We start from the raw sequence: 22,364 nt of genomic DNA, 5'->3' as shown, positions 1-22,364 counted from the left end.
GGGTAGTAATGTAGTATCTTGTTGAGCTTGGCGGTCAGCGTCGCTGGCCAAGACAGGCTCACATCGGTGCCCCCAGTGTGGTGATGTAGGTGGCTACATGGTCATCTATCACTGTGTGGTTGTCATTGTGACTGGAGTGCAGCACAGAGCTCGATCAGCTTGTGTCCGCCATCCTATTCTCCTTGGCCACGCCCCTATCTTCAAGCGTGGTTGACTCACCAGAAATACCAGTTTCAGTGCTTCTCTTTTAATTACATATACTTGATTATACATTGAGTTGCTCCAACAAAGAGCACACATCTTGCAGAAGTATCTGACAGGATCTACCCATTTAACCCAACAGGCAAATGTGGAACCTCTCATTCGGCTTCTGATTAAATAACTTAATATTTAAATATCTGTGCATGTAGGTTTTCTGATAATTCTGTACTCTTGCCTCATGATCATGCATGTTGATCACTGAGTAGTGTTTGTGGAGCCTATTTAATAGAATTTTTAATTGTCTTCCAAGCGTTAATTTAAAACTTGTATTGGTAATCGTCTGTTTCCTTGACATTACATATTGGCTACGACTATATGATCTGGATGATATAATTCCGGACTACTTTTTGCAGGTTAACATCACATGGCAGGAGTTAGATGCTAACTTTTAAGTTCTTAATAGCATGTACTAAATAACAGTAAAAACACACTGTCCAGAGTATCTGCCTTTCACTTTAGTCCTTACTGCTGCGTTTCAATATGTCAAATAACTTGAATCATCAGGAGTCTCTGTAGACCAAACAACCAGGTATCTTGTAAAAATAACTGCAGACTAAGAATAATTTGTCTCTAGAACTCTTATTCAGCCAACCTGCAACATTCCAAGAGTCCATTGTCCATATTGAGCCCTTCTTATTCCTGCGATACTCTTTGCTTGTAGTTGAACTTTGTATGATGTATCAGAGAGGTTTGTTCTCTACTGAAATTTATACTCCTTCTAGCTGTTTGCACGTCCCTCAGATTTGCCAGAGCTTGCAGTGATATTACCATCCATGGCATAGCTATCAATGATCTTCCTTTATTCTCTGTCACTGAAAGACACCAACACCAATTTATGCAGGTATAAGAAAACAAGCATTTTGCAGGTTCACCCCCACCTTTTGCTTCATTTTGACTATTATGTACTGGTGTAAGGACTCTGAAATGCCCGAGCCCTGCCAATCAGGACTCTGTGCATGTGCTCTGACCCTTAAAATGCTGTAGGTTTAATTGGCTTTTACCCAATTGGCATAGCCTAATTTACTTGTAGGCCCTAGTATATGGTGTACCCAGGGGCTGTATGTCAGAGTGGCCCCTCAGGGACTGCTGTACTTGTTGTGCCACCCTGAGTGGGACACGGTAAATCATGGATCCCAGTCTGCCACTGCAGACTGAATCAGTACTGTTAAACTGATAAACTTGACTTTGCCATATAAGGCTTTGCAAGTGTGCTCCTGTACTAAAGGGACATTGGGGGTGTGATGGGATAATTGATTGCATTCTAGAGAGATAATGGAGTTTCCAAATGTCAGGAGTTGTTTCTTGAGCCTCGTTGCGCACCCACCACTGCACCAATGCATTACCCTCTGACTGCTACGTCGAATGCCTCCCATTCAACCTCTCTAGAAGATGCAGAATTCCATAGTCCCGGTTCGAAGCAAGCTGTGGAAAGCCTCATCCTGTAGTATTTTGGGTTGCGTGTGCCAAGTGGAAATAGTTGAGCGTGAGTGTCCCAGCCCGAGTTTCTAAGTACCTAACCTGGAGTAGAATATTATTATATCCAGGTGCCTATGTAGCTCATTGGGTGGGGGTGAAATAAAAAGAGTAAACCATAGAGTAAAGGTTGCGGTGCTGCCAAATGTCTAGGAGCCCGGAGTGACTCACCCAGCACTATATGGTGTTAGCATTGTGAGCAGTAGATGTTTGTAGAAGGGAAGGAAATGACCTTTCAAGAATTGTCTACGAAACAATTACATTCACCCCCATTATCCCATTGAGCAATGTGCTATGGCAGCCAAGCCTAGAAGTATATGAAACCAAGAACAAAGGGAACCCCATCAAAGACCCTTTGCAATAGCTCATATGTCCCTTCCTTATTGGTTGCAGAGGCTGATGGCTGAAACCAAATACCCACTGTGATCTAAGTCCGCTACACCCTAGCGTAGGCAGAGTATTCTGCAGAATAGACCTGACCCTGTAACAAAGCTCTGTGTGTCGCCCTGCGCTTCAAGTAGGTGTAAACAGTGAAGCGCTTGCTAGCCTTTCGCCTGCCTCATATGTTCCACTTTACTGTGTTCTATTCTGTGGGGCATCTAGAACTGCCAAAAGCCACCTGTAGAGTGTCTAAGGAGTGAGTCTGCAACAGCAACACCAAGCTATAGGAAGCTCAAGGTCCCATTGCACCAGCCTGTCTACCTATAGGGAATGTTAGAATGTCAGTTCCTTTTTAAAGAACTATGAAAACAAAACTTTGAATGGCAGAGAGCACACATCTCTCCGTCCAAACTGAAAGAACTAGTGGGAGAACCTTCAAATGGGGAAGGGATGTATCTCTAATGATATTACACTGCACGTAGCCCCAAGAAGCCTGAGAATAACAATAAGCACCTAATTGTGTGAGGGAGCTTATGAATGCAAATGAAAGCCAGGATTTGTGTGGGGGCGAACGATTGCAAGGTGCGCTCACCTGAAGCATTAAGACATGGCAGTGAGAGTGAGCGTTACCCGCAGGTAGTTACAGTAGGGAAGGGTAGGGGAAAAGAGAGGGAAAGAACCCCAGTGTATCAGAGGCGCAATCACTCAGTGGCATCAACAGTAAAGAGTCAAAGCAGCTTGACTGCAGTTTCGGGCGTGACATCTGGAAGGCCCCCCGAAGACCATGAGAGATAGCTGGGAAGAATTGGACTCCGAGTCACTGGAAGAGACAGTGTGATCTGAGTCTGGAGTCTGTACAGAATCTTGCTGCAATTTCTAGACCTGAAGCTCTGGCTCCCTTCTGCGTGGCTCTCTGTGGGGGCTGTATCTCAGTGCTCCCTGGGCTTGGGCCAGTTATGACTCACTTTGCAAATGCATTCCCGAGGTGTCCATGTGCGAGCCGTTGATGAGGAGAATTTCTATGCCCAGTCCTAGGCTGCTATTGGATCTTCAAAGAAATGTGAATTGTTCTGGGCTGTGATTTGTAATTTTGGCAAAAATAAATGTGTGTACTTAAATACCAGCTCTCGCGGCCTGCATTCGACTCCGGTGAAAGAGGTCAGCTGGCATTGGACAGCATAGGTATAATCAGGAAACCACATGATTTGATGATTGTCCATCTTCAGTGGTCCTGCTGTCCAATCCTCCTGGAGGATTGTGCCCCGGTCCCTGTAATGCAGACGCATAACTAGAAGTGGCGCAGGAGTCCAGATCTCAAGGGGGTCGGCATCCAGGAAATCCCAGCCCTCTCAATTGAGAAACAATGGGGTTAGTTCCTGCTTTGGCATGAAGGATTTCATCCACTCTTCCAGATATGACACCAGATCCTCATGTTCTGCCATGCCCAGGATCTGAAGGTTACTCCTGCAAGTCTGACTCTCAATGTCCTCAGCTCTTTCCTCTAGGAGATGCACTCTGTCAGGGTCAAGACTTGTTTTTGTGTATCATCTGCTTTAGACTGCATCTTTCGCAGGGAGAATTCGGTATGTGACACATTTCTCAAAAACTTCTGAACAGATTTACACCAAATTACAACAAGCATTTGCAATGCAATAGGTCTCGCAGCATTAAAGTTTGAGTTACTGGCATTGTAAATGACAATGCTTTGCATTAATTTTTTTTCTTGAATTTGCAATTGGTATAAAAACCTCCCGAGTTTAGGAGGGGTGAAGGAGTGGAGACCATCTGTGCAGGCATTACTTGAGGAAAGAAAGAAAGCACCATAGTCCATTAAAAAAAGTTCAGTCAACCGATAAAAGCAAGGTATATAAGAAAACAATTTCATGTTACCTTGCTTTTATAGGTATCTATTCTCTTGCATATTTGCTCTGTTGCCCTCCTTCACTTTGTCGCGTATGTATTTTCGGAATTTTGGTCTATATGAATAAATGAGAGTTGCCTTAGGATACTGTTTGCTGATTACATTTCTATGGTTAGAGGAACTAACTCCCAGTTGCGGGGGGGTCTTTTCTTACTAACACCTCCCTATCATCAACAGGCAAGAAGTCACCACTGACGACAAAGTGGTGAATGCCTTTTGTACCATAAAGCCATTGTCACTTTGATCTGTGACTCATCTCATCTGCTTACCTTTCTACACTCTTTGTGGACATGCACACCAGGTTGTGAGCTTGAGTCACGCATGCCTACTTGCAGGGCGTTCCAGCAGACTGCCCTCTATGACTTCAGAATCTAGAAAATAATTACTACGACTGAATTGCTTCAGTGCAGCTTACAGGTTACTCTACATCAGCCAAGCACAGACACCCTGGATCATTTAACATGGCAACCTATTTGCAGTGTATGCAGTGAGCAGCTACTTCTGTTGCTCTTGGGTGAACAGCTTCTTAGGGCATTACATCTAATCTCTGAATGCCATGGATCGCTCACGCTACAGACCTGGTCGAATCTAATCAAATCTTACTTCAGTATTCCTGTAAATTAGTTCCTACACTCTTGCTCGTGGATAATAGTCCCTTATCAGTACTTGCTATGGCGGTTTCTCCTTAACATCCCTGCATGCTGCTCCTATACTGAACTGAAATCATTTACTTTTGGCAGGCTCTACACAGTCCATGCCTGTGGGTCACTCACCTATCACTGCAGGGAACATATACAGTATCTGCCATGAATGCCCATACCCAGTGCATAGGTACTGGGTATAGTGGATGAAGGAGTGCATTATTTACAGACTCATTCATTCATTTATAAAAACTAAATTAATGCTAAGTACCTCAGGCCCATACCACACTCCTCTTCCTGACAGAATATGCTATGGCTCTGTGAGCAGAGATAAGAGCACAATGATCAATCAGCATGATTCACAAAGGAATACACACTCCAATGAGTTGAGCATTCCTCCATATAAGCACTGTAGCTCCATCCCCGTACACCTCCCCAACCCAGCTCTGGTTTATGTGCTACCCATCCAATAATGCGCATCGGTGCCTCGTCAGGGGGTATGAGATGCTATAGAATGCAATTACAATAAAATGCAATCTGATCAATCTGCAACTGAAGTGCACTCAAGTAGCCAAAAAGCATACTCCTCAGACTGACAACTCGACCAAACAATGATTTCAACCCCAGCCAAACTAACAGCAAGCATGTTGGAGAGTTTCAATAACCTTTGTGAAAATTTCCTATCCTTCTTTATCAACAAAATCACAGCTCTCGTTGGAGGCCTTTCTCCCCAGCAGCAGGACATGAAGACGCCACCAGCACCGTCCTATCCAACATGGTCCTGCTTTTACACGAGCAGCAGGGGTAACATTAAGAAAATCATGGTCCCCTTCAAAAATGCTGCTCAACTTGGAATGTTTGCACGGCTAAAGGTGTTGGCTTGAGTGCTTCACTTCTGCCACCTATCGTCAGATTAATCAATACCTCCATATCCAAGCATGATATAATCATTCCATCTTTAGGAAACATTCGCCAGTGTTTCCTAATATCTCAGACTATAGATAAACTTTTGGCTCACTCTGTATTGCCAAGGTGCCCTGCAACAGTTGTCACCTGCCAATTTGTTTCTCACTTTGAATTGAATAACCTCCTCAGAGAACTCGGAGGCAGGCTTAAATGTAAGGGAGAATGTGTGTTTGGTATCACCAGCGACGTTTGAAAGAAAAGCAGAGACTTTTGTTAAGGAACTGTAATCGCCGAACACACCGGAGATGCGGGTCCACTAGGGCTCACCGTGAATAACGGGGGCTTGATGTGCTCGATAGATCAGACCAATGGCCAGAGAATGGATGATGGTGTATCAAGGCCACACCGTCCCTTCTACCAAGCTTCCCATTCTTTGGCGGGTTGTAGCGGTTGGAGGGTGAGTCGGGTCACCGGTTCGATCAGGCATAGCGGTATGGTCAAACCAAGCCACAGTGATTGCAGGCAGGTGAGGCAAATGATCGGAAATGAGATCGGGGGTATGTATCGAGTAGGGCATGAACAAGAGGTGGAGGAGTTAGAGGATAGTATACATAACCTTTAAGTTATTAATGTAGTTTCCTGCTGTTCACGCCGAATTCATTAGGAATTTTGCCTGCCTGCCTATACACATACCAAAAAAATAGGTGTTGACATAGCAAGATTAACTCTAGTTAATTGTTTGGTCGTTTAACCCACACGAGTGAAAGCAAAAAAATACGTTTTCTGCCATATGTTCGCCATAAGAGCGTCTTCCTCAAATCCGCAGCACTGAGGTACAATTAAATGAATACCTGACATGTGGCTGGCACCGATTAAGAACTACTAGCGCAGTAGCTTGTCATTACACCAGTTCTATTTATGACGATGCTCCCGAGTTTAGAATTGTACACGCAGCAAGGATAAAAAAAGGTAGTGCAGCTACTCACTTAGCGACGAGGAGCTTGAAAAGCCGTCTCCGGCAATGAGGAGCAGAGAGTTGAAAAGCGGTGCTCTGCAGGACAGCACCTACTTCCGGTTTGGCCGGCAATGCTTCCGGGTCGCCGCAGGCAGCGCGGCGGCCCGCCCTGCACGGGGAAGGGAGGCAGCTTTCGAGGAGGACAGCACCTGGCCGCGAGCGCGTTCTCGTGCGCGTGGCCTTAACAAATCGGCGCGCGCGGCCAGTGCTGTCCTCCTGGGAAGCTGAGCCGTTAACAATAAGGTCTCTGGCGAGAGCGAGCTTCGCTCGCTTCTAGCCGAGACCTAATAAGGTCTCTGGCGAGAGCGAGCTTCGCTCGCTTCTAGCCGAGACCTAAAAAGCATGCTTCCTGGCTAAAGATATAGCTTTCTGCTAAATTATCTGTAATTCTGGCCAGCCATTTTTTTCTATGTCACTGTTCAGTATTCTATGGAACATTGCATGAGGAGAACACGTTTTGGGACCACCATTATTTTCAACTGAATGGCATCCTTCAGATACACATCTTGACAAAACTGACTGAGGTTCTTTTTCTCGCTTTTCTACATTACGTACTTCAGATCTGTTTGTTTACAGGTCAGCTTCTCAGTGATATCTGATAAATGCATGACTAGATATTTATGATTAACCAAAATGTTTCTAAAGTGACGGGGTAAACAATATTTGTAGTGTGGCTTGCTGATATTTTTTAACTCGCTTACAGGAGGGTCCACGTAAGTGAATCAAGTGGTTCTTGTTTGTTTTTATTTTATTTAAATTTAATTTTCACTTAATGGTTGAAATTACTTCTTTTTATTGGTTGGGCTGAGATAAACTGTGTGTAAAAGTGGCAGCACAAACTACTGATGAATCTGTCAAACAACATTTGAAAACCACCTACAGAAAAGAATTGGGGGACACCAACTGGATGCCAAAGTACCTATCTTGAAATATAACACACACGTTTTAACTGATTATAGCAAGGACTGAAATAGTTTAATGAACAAGTTATAAGTGAAATGTAGAAGGGTAAGAATTGTTCAGTTGAAACTAACAATGAAAATATGTGGAGCTGTATCTCTATATGAACCGTAGTGCCAAAAACCAATACCAATATGTTTTTTAAAGAAGTGAATCAAGCAAGAAAACATTGACATTTGTACCTCACTAATGTGCATTATGCTATTGTGAAACACATGCAATAACCTGGTAATCTGAATGCAATATGGCTTTTTGAGGCTTATATGCAATGTTCTCCTGGAATAGAAAAAAAGGGTGTGACCACGTCCCTGTATTAGTATAATATTTGTTGGACTTGACTTGAGTTCATGAAACAGACAAACTTGCAGGAAACAAAGAATTTGAAGTAACATCGGATGTTCCAGTCCCAACTGATAGTTATTGTTTCCAGAAAGACATTTAATTTAATCTAAACAATATCATTGACTTCGTTATCCAATTATTGAAAGTCGCCAATTTAGAATAAATTGCATTTTAAGTAGTATTTGAGTAATGTATCCCTCATTTCACTAATTATCTGCTGTGTTATCTAGCTTTTAATGAGGGGTCAAATCTTTTAAAATGTGTTTAATAGATTACAGCAGCAAAGGGTGTGAGCAGAATACAAACCAGTGGCATGAATGACCTGCTGAATAGATCTTTGTTTGCCCCACAGACCGCCAAACAATGATTCTTCAAGTGACGACGAGATGTCGCATGAAATAAAAGAAACAATTGCTAATGAACCCTTGCGAGTGGAGCATCCGATTCATGGAGGCACGACTACCTACAAAAAAACACTTCGACTCTCAACTGACAAAATAGTGAGTGTGTTTTGTTATGACATGAAGCTCATCTGTGAAAGGTTTGCTATTTAGCTCCTCTCCATTGGAATGGCTTGCCGGACGAGCTGCGTGCATGCCCTAGCCCGAAACTTTTTAAGAAGCCACTAAAAACATGGTTGTTTTAAAGTTGCCACTCCTGGATTAGCCTTCTGCATTTTGCTGCCTAAAGCGCAGAGAGATCCCTCTGGGGATGATTCGTTTGCGCGATATAAGTTTTAAAATAAAAAATAAAATAAACATGGTAACAATCTCCTGCTAATAGCAACGCATTCCATGAACAATTTTCTAGGTGGATCTGTTTGTGTATTTTCAGAAGGGCCCTTTTTCATGTATGGTCTATAATTCCAGTGACAGTAGACTGTTCTGGCAGGACTAAATAGAAAACATTAACTTACAAAATATGCTCCTTAAATGAATTATCTTTTCTGTCATTCTGAAATATCATTAAAGTCCGCATATAATTAGCATACATTTCAACATTTTCAACCCTTTGCCTATATTGTAAAACCAAAAATCCCTTTTAAACTTAACACCATGTTGTGCAGGAGTTCAAACTAGCTTCTAATCTCACAGCTCATGACCGCGCTGATACCCAGATCCTCAGCATATTTCTGAGATGAAACTGGCCACCATCCTGGAGGGTGGCACTGTTATTATAGTGATGGGACAGCGGCATTTTTCCAGAAAGAGTGTCTGAAAAGTTTCAGCGCTCCGTCCATCATCTTATTGTGTTTGCTTTGTTCGTCCTAAGTTGGCAAGGTTTGCCCAGATGTGGCTCCCTTGCTCACATTGCCACTGAATTCAAGCTAGCCTGGCTGATGAGGGGTGTTACCCCGAAACCAGTCCCAGGATGCTTGTTTCTGGTCCAAGGAAGACCTGGCTTGGCAGTTCGGGATGGACGGTTCCCTGGAGGAAAAGGGTCAAGACTGATTTGCATATAGCTGGGTCTGAACTGGGGTGGCGAAGTTAGCAGAAGAACGATGATGGATTTAACCCAGATCTAATAGTGACTGGGGTTGAGTGTCTGAAGAGTTTCAACGCTCCGTCCATCATCTTATTGTGTTTGCTCTGCCTGAGGCACTCCATGCATGCTTGGTTTCTAGACATCTGAGCCATCAGCCAACTTTAGTGCAGATCAGCCAGCAGAGATGAGCCACGATGCAATGAAACACTTTTACCGAGATTCTTTCATACACTTCAAATGAATAAATGAAGAGTATTTAAGTCCAGCAGAAGCCACAATATAGTAAACCTGTGGTGGGGTGCATGCAGCAGTTTTTAACATTGCCTCCATAAAGTGTAGCTTGTTCAATCAGTTTTATTTTTAACACTTTCTTTTTTTTTATTTGACTGCATCAATTTGGAGAATGTGTATTGAATCCAAAAGACAGCAGTTCTTTCTTGTCATGAAGAGCAATGATTATTGAATAAATAAAGATTGTGGAACTTGCAATTTCAAAGGTTTGCAAAAAAAAAGTTGATGCTTTCTGGGGACATACTTATCAGGTTACTGCATTAAAAAACACTTTTTTCCCCAACTGGTTGTTTGATTGCTAATTTTGTTTTTACCAGTGCTGCCTCATATCAAATAAACCAACCATCGGCAATGCAAATACGTCTAACCTTTCAAATGTGCCTACCATGTTGTTGGCTTTGCCTATGCTTGTTTTTAAAGATTTGTGTTTAAAAAAAAAAAAAAAAAGAATCAAAATACTCAAGGAAAGCACCTATAATTCCTAAGGTATCTCCAAACTACGTATTGAATTCATTAATACTTTCAGATTAAAAGAATTACATGGGGTAATTTTCAAATACATTTCACTGAGCAGACTGAACAGAACTTTAAAAGAACAAATGTTCATCCATTTGGCCCTCTGCAGTAGCCCAGAGAGCAGATTCTTGGGCCTCCAGGAGAAGAGACATCTCCGTTTCAGTCATGTTAAATACACCTTTGGCCTCAAGTCCCAGCTGAGTAAGTGCAGCAACCCTCCTCCTCCCCCCTTGGCATAAAAAGCCGGTTTGTACCAAGGCCTGTACTTTCATGCAATATGTGGAATACAGGAGATGAAACAAACCCAACCCTTGAAGTCTGCTCTGTTGTATACTGTAGAAGTCAAGCTTGGAGGGATTGGGAGGAAAACTGAGCACTTGTGGAGCAATCTGATGGGGAAACTAGCACACAAGGGAGAGAGCAAGAACACACATGCACTTTCATGGAGTGCTCCCTGAAAAAGAAAAAATGTGCTTCACTAAATGTGATGAGTGGAAGGATACATGTTATCCATTAAAAAGGTTGTTTAAAAAGTTATGCTCCAGGGAAATAGACTAATAAGAAGCAAGCGGACTGACAAGAAATGTAACCAATTTGTGGGCTTGAATATATCCCAGTGTACATTTTTGGTCTTTCACACAGACCTCTAAAAGCTCTCTGTAGGTGAGAGCTAACAACAACAAACTTCTAGTGTCCACAGTAGTTTAATTACATTAGAACTGAACTTAGAGCTCCAATTACATTAATTGATTTAAGAACAATGGACAATGGTATTGAATGATGATCTCTTTCATAATAATGTTTTTTTTACTTACTGTTGCCTTCCATTAGTCATTTCTGGTAGAGCACCCCTTCAGAATTGTCTAACCAAATTCTTTATCAAAATATGCTGTAAAATGCATGATTTTTCCTGATGTACTAAATTTACTCTGGGGAAGAAATTCATTGGAACCCCTTTCTGTCAGTGTTGCTCACTCTGTGAAACTTGGCACCAACATTTATGCTCACCAGTTTTAAAAGTCACCAGCTACCACTGGGAGGATCTCCTGTTCTTTGACGAGAAAACGGTCTGACCTTTAAGGCACTTAGATCATTTTACATTACAGATACCTCTATGAGCCGTAAATTCTACCAGGGTCTTTCAAAGATTCAGGTAGGCCCGCTTGAAGACACTGGATGCAGTTTTAGGGACTGCATTTACTCGCATCCATAACAGTTAGTTAGGGTAGACAAGCATTTTTGTCTTTGTGATCATTACCTAATAATCATGGGGCATCGCATAAAGCGCATTGGGCCCCGGCTCTACCCTTAGATTGATGTTTTCGACAATCTGGTTCAGACATGTTAAACTAAACAACCGATAATTACGTTTTTGCTTACGGTAACTCAGGGTCCTGCTTCTCTACGCCGGTTCCAGAGGAAAATTATAATCACATTTGCAACAATCCACATGATTAGTTCCATATATGGCTCTCAATGCTCTTTTAACACAGCTACCTAGGACTCTGCTGTGGAGAATATCTGCAGAGGAAGTGGACTTCCTTTCGATTCTGCCCATATTGCAATGCAAAATACCTGTGGACTGATCAGTAGAAGGCCTGTAACCTCTGCCTCACTCTCCGGAGCACCAGGAGGTCAACTGTGGCTTCTGCCTCGCCTTCTGGTACAAGGAGACATTGAGGTATCAGAGAGAGAGATGCTGGGGAAATTAGAGGATGCAGTTTGAGTCGCTTTTGCACACCTCCGATCTGTATAGGGAGTAGGGTCCCCTTGATGTTGAAGAGTTAGTGGGCCCTTCAGGTGCACCAGTCGTCGAGTGCGTACCCAGCCCTGAGACCGCGTCATCAGAAGTCTCCAAAGAGGACCAAGAGGACCCTTTAGAGTCTGCTGGGAGGACCACATACAAAGATGATGCTGAGGTCTGTGAGTAATGATTTCAGACACTGGGTAAAGAGAGACCCTCAAAAATGGCGCTATTGTGGGGAAGGGCACCGCTCACGTAGCCCTGAAGGCGTCTTGCATCGAGCCCCGAACTGACTATAAAGAAAACTGCCCACCTATTGCTGCCATTGGTTCTCGGTCAGAGATGAGAGTTTCGGAGTCGAGACACCAGACATGCCCTACTCCAATGCCTTCTCGACCAAAGGTCCCAAGCCTTCATCTTCGGTGCCAAAAACCCTGCAACCAAGGTCTGTGAGCCCTTTGACGCCCTTCTCAAAAACTTCAGAGGTCCACATTCTTAAGAGACTAGTGGAGGAAGTTGACCCCTGGCAAAAATGCCTTTTTATTCACCCAGACCTAAGTATCCTTTCTGTGAAACCTCCACATCACAGGCGGTTTGCAAATGTCCTCCAATTCCAAGGAAGAATATGCTCCCATTCGAGGAGGAACTCTAATATGACATGCCTTGGCACCCTGTACCTAAGAAAAGCAAAGACCAAATAACACCTTTTCTACCTCTACCTAGCACACCAAAGCAGGCGCTGTCCGCGTCACCTTCGCCCCCACTACCACCTTTACTGCAGTCGCACACACCACCACCTCTTTCTCCACCTAGGCTAGTCTCACCATCACCACCTGCTGTTCCTCCTCAAGAGTGGTCAGTTCACTCCTTTTCATACCTCTGAGGATCATGACTTTGTACAATGCTCAGCCAAACATATACCACCTGACAACACCTCAAGGGTTACTTTTCACAAATTACACCCATGAATGTAGTAATGCGCAGCCAAGGCACCCAACTACAAGCATAGCAACAGCATGCCTTTCACCCCCCCCCCCTCCCCCCCCAGAACAACAGGGGATAGTCAAGGGGCAACTATAGAGTCTAAAATAGTACGGGCGGGGTTAGAAGTGGCTCTGGAAAGGGAGCCGATGACACTAAGCACAAACTCGTTTCAAGCAGCACCCATTCCCCCTGCCTGATCACATAACGCCTGTTGGGGGAAGGGAGGCAGAATAAGGAATTTCCACACACCTCTTTTGGAAATCACCTCAAACCAATGGGTACTTGCAGTAGTTCAACAGGGCTACTGCTGAATTTCACACCTCCACCTCAGCATTCCAGTGCAAAGGGTATGCAGCCAGCAGCACCTTAACCTTCTTAAAGAGGAAGTTCAAACCCTCCTTCAAAAGAATGCCGTACAGTCTTTACCCCTATACCATCGAGGGAAGGGCATATACTCCATATGCTTCCTAATCCCCCAATAGGAACATTGCAGCCCATCCTGAATCCTGAACCTCAGGCTGCTCAACCACTTCATCCTGTTGGGGCATTTTAATATGACCATGATGAAAGAAGTCATCCCTTTGCTTCTAAAAAGATATGTTATGACTGTGTTAAACCTCAAGAATGCCTGCTTCAACATCTCCATCCATCCAGTCTATCCTTGATACCTCCAGTTTGTGGTAAGTGATAAATTCTAATAGTTCACAGTACTGCCTTTTGAGATGGCAACGGTTCCACGGGTCTTTGCTGAATGTCTTGCTGTTCTGGCCAACCACAGCTGATGGAGGAGCGTCCCCACGTCTTCCCTTTTCTAGTCTGATCAAGAGCAGCAGCAGGAACCAATGCCTGGTACTCGCCCAGACTGCACTCAATCTTTTGCATTGTCTAGGAAATCTCGTCTACAACCTCTGCAAGTCTCACTGTTCTTAGGATAAATTCTAAATGCTGTCACATGGAAGGCTTACACCAACTATCAGATGGTAATGCCATTCCAGCAGCTTCTACCTCTTTTTCATTCTACTCGCCAGTAAGAACTGTAATGAAAATTCTCTGGATGATGGCAATTGTCCTGCATACTAAATTAGAGATGCTCCCCCTACAACAATGCCTTGCCATTCAATGGACTTAAGGTGAGGATCATTTTGAGAATCTAGTGTTGATAAAGGCAAGGACTCCTGCTATTAGGCAGTCCTTTCTTTTGACCCTCTTCCGCTAGTGACCAATTCCCACGACGCATCACTCATAAGATGGAGTCTATTTCTCCAGATGGAGACGAGTGGAAATACACGCGGGACGCTAGTAGCAATAAGATTCAAGAGGGCGTGCAAGAAGGAATTAAATTTGAAAAGGCCCTGATTACGCCAGCGCGCACACATATTTATATATACGTATATACAAAGTATATGTTGCATTACAATTACGACAAACTATACGGACTTCCACAACTAAGCTGTGATATAAGTACTGTACCGCGTGTACTCTGGATTTTTAACGACCTTTCTGTTCGGTTACGGATTACCTAACAACAACCCGTCTCTGTCTGGAGTGGTGCCAATAAGAAGCAACCAAGATTTATCGAGCGGTTGTCCACTCAATTTGTCTAAAGTGCGAATTTTTATTCCACTAAAGAGATAGTAGGTACAATTCCCTACTCCGATGATTAGCTCGTGACACAAGATATCTTGGGAAGACAGTCAATATTTCCTGATGAAGACGGCGATATACTAATCGTCCGTCGAAACGCGTCGAAATTAAGGGAATAGTACTACTTATATTTTGATCTAGGAGTTTTTGTGTACCTCCCTTTTTTAGGTTTAGGAAATTGATTAGATGTATTTATGTATTTGACTTTTTCCTTTTGATATATTCTCTGTGTTCCCAAGTTTTATGTAATTTTAATTTGTTTTTTAACCACTTTTATGTATAAATAAACTGTTATTTTGAACTGACCGTTTTTTCATAATCTTGTAGCTTATGCTTTGCTCTTAGTTTTTATGCTTGAATATTTGTTGATTTATTCTGTCTTAGACTAGCTGATGTCTTTACACCTAATGTGCCCAAAGGGAATTTCTATTTGACATAAAGTCTATTTCTTAGCAACGTAACTGTGTAAGGTACATAGACCCCACTTCAGCTAAGCAGGCATGTCAACTCCTTTTGCAGGTGGGGAGCCCAGCAGCATTTACAAAAATGCAAAATGACAATCTTTGCCTCTAAGTACCCACAGGCCATCAGCATAGTACTATGGATGACCTGATCAGGTATATTTGCATACTCTTTCTTGTGGTCGTCTGCTTCGTTCTGCTGTATGGTCACAGGGCTCCTTGTTGTCTTGCAATATCCTTCTAAAATAAGGCAAAGGATGAATGCTCCTTCACTTCCACGGAGTGGGCGAATATCCTCCGCCACAATCGCTCTTCAAGAGACATCCTTGAAAATTACGTATTGTTGGTACTACACATTGGAGAGACTGGCTAAGTGGAAGCCGAGAGGGGACAATAGTTGTTGGGGGCATTGTGGTAACCTTGGAGCATTAATGCATATCCTTTGGCACTGCCCCAAACTGCAGCACTATTGGTCTGAGGTCTAGCCGATATTAACCAGATGTATGACGCTGATATTCCGCACTTCCCTAGCTACATCTTATTGGGACTCCCTAATGCACTCGCTAATCCTCTGACCTCACCAAAGGGCAAAGCCATCACACTTTCACTTTGTGCATCAAAGCAGACTTTGTTAGCTAGTTTGGGAACAGACGATGTCCAATCAAAACTGGACTGGCTTCAGAAATTGTGGGGTCTTCTGGGCATAGGGAAACTTAATGCTGTGACTGAACAAAATTGCCACTATTTAATAAAACTTGGGGGCCCTGCATACGCTTCCTCTCCCAGGAATTTAGGGAGCTCTCCTGCCCAACATATCTTAGAGTGCTCCGCTTTTCTCCGGGGAAGACGTTTCCAGTGGAAGAGTTTTAATCAACCCCTGACTGTCCTTTCATTTTGAACGACTAAATTACTTCGTAACATTTGTCGCTGAGAGCCGTCTACTACACTACCTTTAAATCATGTCCTAACCTGCCAGATCCTCTTATGATCCCGCCCCCTTCCCTCATTGTGTCTTAATCCTGGTATATTTAACCCACTGGCCAATGGATGTAGGTGGGAAGTTTTGTATTACTGAGTTAACCACAAAATAAGCAATGGGTACTTTATCCCATATTTAATCTGTCTGTGTGCTCCATACATAAGCCTAAATAGAGGAAAAGTAGATTTGCGAAATACCAGCAAAAAAGAGGCCCGTAACTCTGTTCATTATTATAAGCGAAAGTACAAATTTAGTGTCCATGTTTAGTTACTTGACTCCGTGTGTGACAGGTCCTGATATTGTTAAGAAGAGCCTCCCATGAAACGTGTTGATAAGCTCCCTATTAATGGAATAAGGCTTTAGGTCATCTGTGCCAAAATACTGGTGCAACAATTGTTGTTTTTTTTTTTTTAACTTTATTTATTCATTTTCTCATCATACAGGATATAAGCATCCGTGACATTCTTCTGCAGTATAATGTTCAGTTCTAACAGATGTGCGTTTCCCCTCTCCAACAATCCAACCCCAAACAGTCCCCCCTCCCGCCTCTCCCTCCCTCCATGTTTCCTTAGTTCTTACGAGAGCTATTCTCCGCGAGTTGAGCAATGTCCGGCAGCAAGTTCATATTATAGTCCAGTACGTGAGTTCTGCACCCTGGTACCAGCGGGCATCCATTACGTCTTGATGTCCACCTGCCTTTTCAAATCCCTGAATTGCAATTTGTCCTCCGTTCCCCCTGTATGATCCACCTACTTCCCTCGCCCCTTTCCCAGTCCTGATCAATGTACTCCCTCCTCTCATATTGCAGTGTTCTCTTCCCCAGCCCCCGTGTCACTTGTGTCCTCATCAGCCCTCTGCTTAGCAAGGTAAGTTATCAATGGGCCCCATATATCCTTTGGCCGGGATTTTAACGGCAATTGAGCTGCGTAGGCTTGTATATATTCCTGCCAAGTGGTCATATCTAGTATCCAATTCTTAAATTTGGGCGCCCTTCCACTGCCCCACCTACATGCCTCTTGCCTACGTGCTAGCATGATGCCCATGATGGGAAATTTGCGATGTGGTGTCTTGATATCCGCCACCAGGCCCAGTAGACCCCTAGTGGGAAGTGGTTCAATATGGATCCCCACCATCTCAGTGAGGCCCCCAAAGACCTCCCCCCAGTGTTCAACAACTCCAGAGCAGTTCCAGGCTAGATGCATGAAGTCTGCCGGGCCCTGCTTGCATCTAAGGCATTTGTCATCATCCCTGAGGTGAAATCTGTGAAGGCGTGCCGGCGTATGATATAGTCGGTGCAAGAACTTAAAATGCAACACTCTGCTACTTCCAGATACCAATTCCGTCTGCTGACATGCCCCCTCCTATTGCTCATCAGTGAGCGATTCGGTCAAGTCTCTGTCCCATTCTGCCCTAGCCCTGATTTGCGTACTAGGAGGTGCTGAGCGTACCCGGGCATATAGCATTGAGGTGACATGTACAGGGGTATCTTTCTGTAGTATCAGATGAAGTGAGGTGCAGACCTCTGGTTCCTTCGGGAAATCTGGGCTCTTAGCTCCTACGCTCTGTCTAAGTCTGGTAGTACAGAAATAGGTCCATAAATGTGCATGGTGCTTCCCCGAAGAATTGATTCTTAGCACGGAACTCCTCCCCAATGTACAGGTCTCCCCAGGTCTCATATTGCAATCTAGTCAGTAAGTTCTTGCAAATGTTTTCAGTCGTGACCTGTAAAAGCGGGCAGTTACTTAGTGGTAGTCTTGGGGAGTAGAGTTGTTACCCCCTCCTTTTTTGCCAACCAATGCCAAGCTTTGATCGTGCAGTCCACAGTAGTTGGGTCTCTGTCCTTCTCCTTATAGGGCGTGAATATATATATCCCAATGGTGAACAGGAGACATATGTCTGTCTTCCACCGCTAGGTGGGGCATGTAGGGAGGAGGGTGAAATCAATACACCGCAAAGTGCGCCTGCGCACTGTGGTAGTATTGCTCAAAATCAGGTACATCAAATCCTCCATACCGATATGGCAGCGTTAGTGTGTCTAAATTCAGCCGCACGTGCTTCCCTCCCCAGATTAGCCTGATTAACTGAGTTTTCAGCGTTGTGAAAAAATGTGCGCCCGGGTGATAGGGTATGTTTATGAATAAATATAAGAATTTAGGCACTATCACCATTTTGATTAGGGAAATCCTCCCAGCCATCGATAGGGGCAGTTTAAGCCAACTCGTGATGTTATCCGTCACCTTAGTCATGACCCGCCCATAGTTAGTTCTCATTAAAGTGTCCTTGTCCCTGGCAATATGGATCCCCAAGTATTTAAAGTCCTCCTCCTCCCACTTCAGCGGGTAGTCCAGAGGGAACGGGGTAGTACTGTCTGTTAGCGGGAATATTGCTGATTTCCCCTAGTTCATTTGTACTCCTGCAATAGCTCCAAATTTGGTGATTTCCCGCAGAACAGGATTTAAGTTGTCTAGCGGTTTATGTACGTAGCGGGTGATGTCATCTGCGTATAGGGAAACCAGGACTTGCCTGGAGGGGTAGATAAGGCCCCTATGATTGTGGTGTTGCCTCAGCTTAGCTGCCAGGGGTTCCGCCGCTATGGCAAACGGAACAGGGGAAAGAGGGCATCCCTGCCTCGTCCCTCTGGTAATAGGGAAGGCGTCTGAGCGGGACCCGTTAAGGAGGACCCTAGCACACGGTGCAGTGTAGAGTAGCTTGATCCAGCTGAGGAACGACTCCGGCATCCCCATTCGCGTCAGTGTACCAAACACATAGTCCCACTCCACCGAGTCGAACGCTTTGGTGGCGTCAAGGAAGACAGCCACCGCGGCGCCTTTGGGATATATGTCCTGGATGATTGCCAGCAGGGTCCGAAGGTTGTGGGTTGTGGCCCGGCTAGGCACGAATCCTGCCTGATCTGGCAGCACTAATTTTTCTAGGAGGAGATTCAATCTAGTGGCAAGTACTTTTGCAAGAATTTTAGTGTCGGTATTCAGTAGAGACAAAGGGCGATAGGAGTCGCACAGATCAGGGGGCTTACCGGGCTTAAACAGCGACAAAATGTGAGCTTCTCTCATGGTCGCGGGTAGGGCGCCTTTGTCCAGTGCCTCATAAAAGACCACTTTGAGAATGGGGGCTTATATTGAGACGTAGGCCTTATAAAAATCTATGGGTATCCCGTCCGACCCTGGGGATTTACCTGACTTCATACTCATTATAGCCTCAGCGATTTCGTCGACTTCAAGATCCAGGGCTAGAAATTTACGCTGCACATCTCCAAGCCAGGCAAGAGCTATATCTTCGAAATAGTCCTCAAGTTTCAGCGCCTCTTGTCTCTGTGACGTGTATAGCTGTTTATAGTAGCTAGTGAGAGTGGACAATTGATCCAGCAAGGCCCTACAAGGAGTACCCTGTTCATTTTGCAGTTCAACTACATAGTTGTGGTATCTAGGAGGTCGCACCGCCCCTGCCAGAGATCTCCCTGGTCTATCCCCTTCTCCATATACCCTAGCAGTGCATTGCCTCCCTCAGAACTTACATTCCCTCTCAGCTGCCTCCTTATACTCCGCCATGTTCTCCCTCAGTTTAGCCTTAAGGATTCCTGACTCGTCCCGGCTGTGAATCTCCCTCTCAAGCCCTTTCATGTCTTTCTCCAGTGTACCTAAGGTCCGACGCAGGTCTTTCAGTATGCCACCACCCTTGGCTATGCACCAACCCCTCACGGTCACCTTGAAGGCCTCCCAGACGGTCGTGAGACTATCTACAGATCCCGTATTCCTAGGCAAAAATTCCATAATCTCCTGCTCTATTTCTGCCTTGAACACAGCATCTTGCAAATGTAAAGGATTAAGCCTCCAATTACTATACGGTGACACTTCCACAGGAGGCTTCACGCTTACTAACACAGGGGAGTGGTCTGAGAATGTTTTTGCCAAGTGATTCGCCTTTTCCATCCAGTGCGCCATGCCCTTCGTAACAAACACATAATCCAATCTGGCCCAGGTGCTGTGCATGGCTGAATGGTGTGTCCCTTCCTTACTGGACGGGTGATTGTGGCGCCAAGCATCTACAAAACCGTCAGTGGCTACAATGTAGGTTGCGCTGTGGTATAGTGCGCAGCAGTGACCAGGGATCTATCCAAGCTGGGTTTAACTACAGTGTTGAAGTCCCCCCCATATAATGTTCCTATAGTTAAGCGTATGTAGCTTGCCCCTTAATGTGAGCATATGATGCGTATCATTGAAGTTCGGTCCATAATAATTCGCAAACACTATGTCGTGTGCGTGAAGCCTACCCCACATGAGACAATATCTCCCATCGGGGTCCAAGTCTGTCCCTTCCTCCACAAATCTGACTCCCCGTTTAATTAGTATAGCTACCCCCCTTGAGTTGGATGAGTATGATGCAAAGCAGCTATGTGTTGCCCATCGCGCTGCGAAGCGAGGCGTGCTCCCCTTCGCCAGATGCATCTCCTGTAGGAGGGCAATGTGGACGTGGTGCCTATCAAGGTACCCTAGTATCTGATGACGTTTCCTGGGGTCATTCAGCCCCCTCACGTTCCAGGAAATGATGTTGAGATCTTTACTGACACTACTCACATCAGTCATGACTGTCAGGATGTGCCTCCTGTGTAAGATCTTGTTCGCCTACTCCACTCGTATACTCACAGTAGAATCCCCTCCCATTATTTCGCCCCCCACTCCTCCCCCCGCCTCCCACACCGGCTACCCCAACTCGCCAGGAAAAAACATCCCTCCCCCCATCTGTATCCTCCCATAAACATAGCTGCTGAGCTATTAACCGTTGAACCATTTAAAAAACACCAAAACCCTCAAGGGGAATACCCTCAACAGGGGGGCCGCTAGGGGCTCCCGCCATTACCACTCAGCCTCATTATCTCACCCATCCACGACCTCCCGAATTTCAGGGATCGTTCTGACGGGACAGAGGCGGGCAGCCGGGCGGCTATCTGAGCCCTGTCATCAATATCACAGTTTATACATCACCAATCAGCAGAGCGTCCTTGTGGCGATTCCAAGTCCAGCCTTAGAGATGTCGGCCTTCTGTGCTCTGCAGTCGTCAGGAGGGTTCCGACAGCGGTGAGAGGGATCTCGATCGGAGCCGTGCAGCCTCCTCCCAGGAAGCCGATCGCCTGTTGTGTTTGAGGTAATCTTCTGCCTGCTGTGGATTATTAAAGATATGTTGGCTCCCCCGGTGGTGAATCCGCAGGGTAGAACATCGCATACTGAGTATTAGTGGTCTCGGCCAGGCCTAGCATGCAGACGTTGTTTCTCCTGGAGCGGGCTTCCAACTCCTCGTTCTTGTCAGCTATAACTTTCAAAAGCTTATCCATTTGCGACATATGCTGTTTACTCGCCCCCGCTCCATCCTCCAGGTCTGACACCCTATGTTCCGCTTCCTTCAGCCGCTCTTCGTGCTTGTCCAGCTTTGCTACGACGTTATCCAGTCTATGGCTCATCGAGTCTATTTTCGAGTCTATGGAAGTTAGACTCTGCTGCATGCCCACCAACAAGGCCTTCCACCCCTCCTCTCTCGTCTCCGGAGGGTCATCATCCTGCTGGTCCTTAGATGCGGAAGTGGGTGCCTTTCGGGCGTCGAACGCCAGTTTAGACTGTCGTGGCTCCGTCCTGCCCATGCCAGCAAAGTATCCACAGCCTGATCTCGACTGAAGGTCGGAGGGCTGTCGCGGCAGCTCCCTGCAGGTAGTGGGCAGATGTCCCTTCAGTGCGCAGCCCAGTCTACTGTCCCACACGCTCAGGCTCCTGCCCTTGTTAACTTCAAGTCGCCCGCTCCGATATCCCCTGTTGGGCCCACGCGCAGGAGACTACAGCTTGTAAGTAATAATGCCTGGCCCCAGGGTTTCTGCAGCTCACAGTCGCCGTATTTTCCCTCCTTCTCTGCCCCTGGGTACAGGCCGGTCACACTGCTAGTGTTAGCTGGCCCGCTGCTGCTCAAATGGCGGCTGTCCTCGGGTCTTACAGAGGTCCTATGCAATGTCCTGGCCCCGGTATACTGAATTGGGGGTGATGATGCCCCCCGCAGGGCCCAAGTCGTTATGTGTAGGCACCCCCAGGGCAGAAGCGCGTTGAGCCTGCCACCGCCCAGCACGCCAGCTTCAGGATCCTCAGCGTAGATTTTGCGGACAGACGCAAAATGGCGGCCATCTCCCTTGTATTCCGCTTCCCGCTGCTCTCACCTCATCCGTCCTTCCGCTTGTCTCTCGTCGCAGGCTCTCGACCCCTCACTGATGTGCCGCTCCTAGCCTCGGGGGGAGGGGGGGGGTGACCACAGTGCCGCCTCTATGCCTGCTCCCGAGATCAGGCCGTCCTCGGGGCAAAGTGTGGA

The 22,364-nt window shown here is 45.5% G+C and overlaps 1 protein-coding gene across 2 annotated transcripts in view; it reads left to right on the top strand.

Annotated features, from left to right (window-relative positions):
• LPIN2 (lipin 2) overlaps positions 1 to 22,364 on the top strand; it is a 608,403-nt gene that overhangs the window by 422,847 nt on the left and 163,192 nt on the right. For both annotated transcript variants that reach the window (XM_078687465.1, XM_078687464.1), the window contains exon 14: positions 8,253 to 8,400. In XM_078687465.1, coding sequence (XP_078543591.1) covers positions 8,253 to 8,400 — 148 coding nt within the window. The remainder of the gene's footprint in view (positions 1 to 8,252; positions 8,401 to 22,364) is intronic.

The sequence above is a fragment of the Lissotriton helveticus genome, chromosome 4_1, assembly GCF_964261635.1.
Source record: "Lissotriton helveticus chromosome 4_1, aLisHel1.1, whole genome shotgun sequence".
Lineage (NCBI taxonomy): Eukaryota > Metazoa > Chordata > Amphibia > Caudata > Salamandridae > Lissotriton > Lissotriton helveticus.
This window is presented reverse-complemented; position numbering and strand designations above follow the sequence as displayed.